At 37.3% G+C, this 5,621-nt stretch overlaps 1 protein-coding gene across 1 annotated transcript; it reads right to left on the reverse strand.

The window, feature by feature from the left end:
- Positions 1–871, reverse strand: LOC131224932 (DNA topoisomerase 2-like). Its single transcript, XM_058220370.1, has 3 exons — positions 503–871; positions 369–418; positions 1–288 (listed from the first exon to the last, which is right to left on the reverse strand). The coding sequence occupies exons 1-3, from the start codon at positions 636–638 to the stop codon at positions 1–3; spliced, it is 474 nt and encodes a 157-aa protein (XP_058076353.1). The 5' UTR covers positions 639–871.
- Between the last annotated feature and the right edge of the window lie 4,750 nt (positions 872–5,621).

A 5,621-nucleotide genomic window follows, 5' to 3' on the forward strand; every position in this document is an offset into this window, starting at 1 on the left:
TTAACAACAAGATCCAATCGGCATCGACAGTAAATACTCATAATCACTTGCTCTTACAACTATTCCCACCTCCGGTGTCTCTTCATTTTCTTCTGTTTCCATTGCCTCGTTGGTATCAACGCCTTTGGTTTTAGGGAACGGTGTGAAACCCTTCTGCTGCAACTCGAGGACCAGATCTGCTCTCTTCCTGTTACTCACAATAATCTCTCCTTCTACCACCCCAATGATGAATCTGACTTTGTTAGACAATCTCAACAGCTTTATTTCAAGATTATCCAACATTACTTTCTACATGAAAGTAGCAAGTCAATACTACCATCTTCTCAATTACCAAAAAGAAAAAATGGGGGGCCTAGATCAAAGCTCACCTTTCTCTTTACATAGAACTCAAGTCTTAAATGAAAGAATTCTTTAAGAACTGCAAGAAAAGAAGGCACGGTGATGAGAAAGCATATATAGATTTAAGAAATTCATAGCAAGTACATAAAATAAGCAAACTTACTTTGTTCGGGACTGTCATATTTCTTGATGACACCCCTCACGTCGAATGAGCATATCAATGATCTTACCGAGACTGAACATGATGAGCATATCAATGATCTTACCGAGACTGAACATGGCCATCCCAAGACTTGCATTCGACAAGATCGTGACAAAATTTTTCATGAATTGAGGCTTCTTAACACCCCATCTACAGTAAGAAAGATGTTAGAAGAAAATCAGATTCACATGGAAAGAGCAACACATCTAAAATTCAAATCTCTGCCGGAAAAAAAGAAAACTATAATTCCAAATACCCACTTCCAGTTCATGAAGAAAGACTAAAGATCACATTGAAATCCATCGCTCTCCCCGAGGACCTGAAATTCCAAACTCCCAACCTCAAATTCAAGAAAAAAGTGCAAAAGAACAAAGCCAAATTCAAATATCTCTCTGAAAATCTGCAAAACCCATCATCAACTGTTCTATACAACAGCAACTGTTCAACTAAACCCTTCATACCCCAACAACTGTTCCATACACTTCAAAAATCTGCTACCATTGTTCTATACAACAACAACATTAAGATATATTTAAACAACAATGGTGAGTGAAGGGCCAGTGAATAATCATACATTTTGAACTGTGTTTGGACAGAGATGCTAAAAAAAGATTATTTTCTGTTGATCTGAAGAGGCCAGTGAATAATCAGATATGATGCATCATGTGTTCATGAATCTGTAGCTCCACCATTTTGCAGTCTTGGATTAGCATGCACAGATGATGCCTGCAACCTTCTCAATTCCTTAGAAAGTTGGTGGGGGATGAGCTGGCCAGAATGGGCTTGAAGGACCTGTGAAATATTCATGTGCATAATAGTTCTCTATGGCGCTGTGTATAGGTAATAGAAAAAGAAATTTTGGAAGTAAAAACCTTCAAAAGAGTAAAACTTGTCTCTAGATAAAGATTCATGACAGAGCTAGAATGTTGGAAAGGATGGGCAGATGCATCATTTGTTGCTGCAGAAGGTATTTCTTTTAAGAACTTGAGGCAATCCTAGGAAAAAAAGAAAGAAAGACGTCCATGAGTGGACTCTTAAACATTTTCATGTTCAAGAAGCTTTAAGAGAAAAAAAAATGCAGCATATATTGAGGACAAGTTCATTCATACAATGGCAATGAAATAAAGCATGTGAATCACCTCGAAAAAAGTATCCTTGTATGTGCACAGAAGTTTTGGATCAAGCTTATATTTTTGTTTAAATGGACCACACCACATGAAACAGATAAAATGTACTACGGTTGAAAATTTCTTGGGGGGCACAGAAGTTTTGGATCAAGCTTATATTTTTGTTTAAATGGACCACACCACATGAAACATATAAAATGTACTATGGTTGAAAATTTCTTAGGGGGCACAGAAGTTTTGGATCAAGCTTATATTCTTGTTTTCCATTCATCCATGTCTGTATGATCTTATGAATAGGTTGGATGACAAATAAACATCACTGTGGGGGTCTAGCAATCCAATTTCCTTAAAATGTCATGTCCACATTCAATTGGAAAAGTCAAACTGCATGTGCAAGATTTTCCAGAGGTGAACTTTGGGAACAAATTCATGATGGCACCACCAGATGAATGGTCAGGGTCACAGAAATGTGGAGGCCAACAGCACCATTGCTAGCAAAACCAAAAACACCTTTTGGTTCGGCCAAACATCATCTCTATCCTTATAAATTCATCAAAAATTGGGTCAAGTAAAAAGAATTGATGTATTTTTTAAACAGTTAAGATTTATCCTTCAAACTTCATCAGGTTTGAGAAATCAAGTTCTATTTTCAACTATTCTCATCTGAGGAAAACATCAAGATTCATGTATTCCATGTGAAAGCTGACCCCAAATGGCTGGGACAAGGCTACTACTATGATGACAACATGCCTTTACAGTGTATCCTTCTCTTCTGATCGATAAGCTAAAGCAGAAACATATCAATGCAATATCACAATGTGGCGGAGTCAGATGCATTTATCTGCTGCTATTGGGGCCAACTAAGAGTCTGGACTAAGACAGTGACAAGAAAGGAATGCTAATAATAGTTCATCTATGACCAGAAGACGCTTGTTTTTTGTCCAGTTATGACAAAATTTCATTGTTAGGAAATGAATAAATGACCAGCCAAGTTTTCAAATAAATCAAAGTTAGATTATGCTGCATTTGGACTAAAATACCTAAGAAAAATTAATCAACAGACAGCTAATCCCATGATATACCACATAAGAAAAGCGTTTGTTGTTTCAAATGCCACCCACTCTTTACAATATTGGCAACATTGGACTGCATTGGACTGTCCCACATGAATTTTTTTTTTCTTGGGGATTTCAGTCCAAAAGTAACTGAAACCTCTAGCTCTATAATTCAAGAAACGAGAGAATGGAGACTTACTGCAATACATCGACAACACGACCATGGTCCATTAAGAACTCCCATAGCTGCAACAGAGCATCAAGACGATCAGACAATGCTATGAATTATATTAGTCTTTGTTGCTCGTAGCTGTCACCTTTATCATTACCTTCGCATTCTCCTCTGCTTCCTGCTGAAGTTTCTTTGACTCTTGGACCACCCATTCCATGATGAGTTCTTGTTCAACAAAAGAAAAAAGAAAAAGATTCCTCCTTTTCACGCTTCTCCTGTTCAGCTGCTACCCTTTCTGCCTCTGCAGTAGCCAGTCGGGCTTCGAGATCTCAGCACATCTAGTATAAAATGCAAGATAAGGTTAGAGAAGAGGTGTGGTCTGAAAATCTTAATATCTTTCTATCAAAACAGTGGGTGGCATTTGAAACAATTGATACTATCAAACATAATAATTGCTGAAATTAAATATATTATTTAAAACATAATATCTTTCTATCAAAACAGTGGGTGGCATTTGAAACGCCAAGTGCATTCGTACTTTTGACAATCCACACATGCTAGTTCTAGCAGAAAAATTATAATAGCTTAAAAAATGGAAAAAAAATGATAAAACTCACCTTGAAGCTGTTGTTGTTTCTTCTTCCCAATCAGTTAGGATTGTCATATCAGTGAGATTTTTTGGAAATTCCCAATTCCAAAATGGGCCATCAGATCAACAGTCTAGATCACTACACCACGGGCCTGCCCCATGTATAAAAACATATTCTCAGGTCTGAGGGCCATAGACACTTCTGTCTAACCTGAAAGCATTTGGCTGAAAACCGATCCAACAAATGTCCTTGGTTTTGCTACAAATATATATAAGCCATCATTAGTGACAAGTTCTCAATCAGGTAGCTACACATTCCATAGAATTTTAAGTTTATAGGCTATGACAGATTCGTTTACAAACACTGATGCAGAGATTGGTGCCGTGTCTTTTTCTTTTCTTTTATTTTTTGTTTTTTGCCATTTTTGGTTTCATGAAAAACGAAACCCAGATTCAGACAGCAATGAACTGAACACAACATTATTCATGCAGTGCTCATACCAGGATCATGATATGATGATACCAATGCCAATCACTGTTCAAATTCTCTGTTCAAACTAGATTAATGTTCAAATTACTATGCAAAACCTCAGAATTTGATGGCGTGTTTGCATCGTCCGTGTCAAAGAATTCGATGACAGGCATGCATCCATTTTAAACCAATGCTTTGGAAATAAATAACCTACAATAGGTGGTTGTTTGATTAATTCAAAATAGGAGGAATTTACAAAGGCCTCTAATTGAATGCACAAATAACCTCCCTGACTGCTGCTGCTGGTGCCACCATCAAAGTCCCAAACAAGAACAACTTGCATATCAGTGAGCTTCACTTCAAGTCATCATAATTTGAAAACATTGAAACTGTTTAAATCAAATTCATTCATGGTTGAAAAGAGACATCTACTTCTCACAAACTTTCCTAGGAGCCTTCTGTATGTATATCACAAACCTAACCTTTGGAGAGCATGTGGAGGCATGGACAGCTTACAGAGCACCATCACTTTTCGCCCTCGCTTGGTGGCTTATCTTCATCTTTCTTTTGCTCTGTTTGACCTTGGAGAGATGCCAGCAAATCCTTAACTGAAGGATCATTAGGGTTAACTCTAGGAAGCAAAGCAAGAATAGATGACACGAAAGATTGGTCTCCAAGCACCTTGCTCATGTCATTCTGGCTCTAACATATCTGTATCTCCCATAGACACATCACCAGATTGACTAGATCTAGGATCATCCATTGACATTGCTAGGGCTTGCTCAAGCAAGGCAGTCTTATCCTCCGTGAGATGGCTCACAGCTGATCTCTACTACCGCCTGGAGCATGCAAAAAGAAAAAAGAAAAAGAAGATGAATATGCTAAATGGGTAGTAGTCGAAATCGCCATTTTATTTCATTTAGGTGGGAAGCAGGCCCTTAATTTCAATCAAATTCAAAAAAGCATTCACTTTGACCAAAAACGAGTAGCAAGCACGCTGCTAGAGGGGAAAAGGCCGAAACTGCAAATTCAGATGATTTTGAGTCTGAATTAAAATACATGATATGCAATGCCAACCTCATTCAAATTAGAATAATGATACCTGATTCAAGATTGTTTTTTCCATTTTTCTTTGTTTCCTTTAGTTCAATTCAACTGAGCATGTCTTGCATCCAAACACGCCTTAAGTTTAATATAACAACCTCGCCAAAATCTGTGGCCCATAAGACATCTGCATTGAGATCCATAAATTGAGTTTAGCAGCTTGAATTTGAATCCTGTTAGATCCATAAATTGAGTTTGGCAAACTACATTATGACATTAGAATTATTCAAAAGAGCTTTTCTTTTCCAAACAAACACAAACCCATGTAACTTAAGTACATAATCAAGTCTAATCAGCCATGTTTAGAAAACCAATAACTAGGCACTGAACATGCCCCACAAGTGTTATATGATTTTTAAATTTGTAGGGAAATGATAGTTGGGTCATTTGGTAAGATTTCACTGTTCTCACCTTTTGCACTCCATCCCTAGTCTCAATGTTGAAATAGAGTCTGTATATGCTTCATTTGAATAGTTAAGATTGTAAACAGGCCATCCTCTAAAAGCTGGGCTGAGCAAATTAAAATTTTGAATAGTAATGGCCTAACAAGCCAGCCCCAAA

The sequence above is a fragment of the Magnolia sinica genome, chromosome 14, assembly GCF_029962835.1.
Source record: "Magnolia sinica isolate HGM2019 chromosome 14, MsV1, whole genome shotgun sequence".
Taxonomy (NCBI): domain Eukaryota; kingdom Viridiplantae; phylum Streptophyta; class Magnoliopsida; order Magnoliales; family Magnoliaceae; genus Magnolia; species Magnolia sinica.

What these genes read in the sequence shown, in the direction of transcription:
- LOC131224932 (XM_058220370.1), bottom strand. Translation starts at nt 638, where the DNA reads ATGCAAGTCTTGGGATGGCCATGTTCAGTCTCGGTAAGATCATTGATA. An exon ending in ATATGACAGTCCCGAACAAA is followed by an intron (nt 419 to 502) that starts GTAAGTTTGCTT and finishes CTTTTCTTGCAG; the next exon opens with TTCTTAAAGAATTCTTTCAT. An exon ending in AGTTCTATGTAAAGAGAAAG is followed by an intron (nt 289 to 368) that starts GTGAGCTTTGAT and finishes ACTTTCATGTAG; the next exon opens with AAAGTAATGTTGGATAATCT.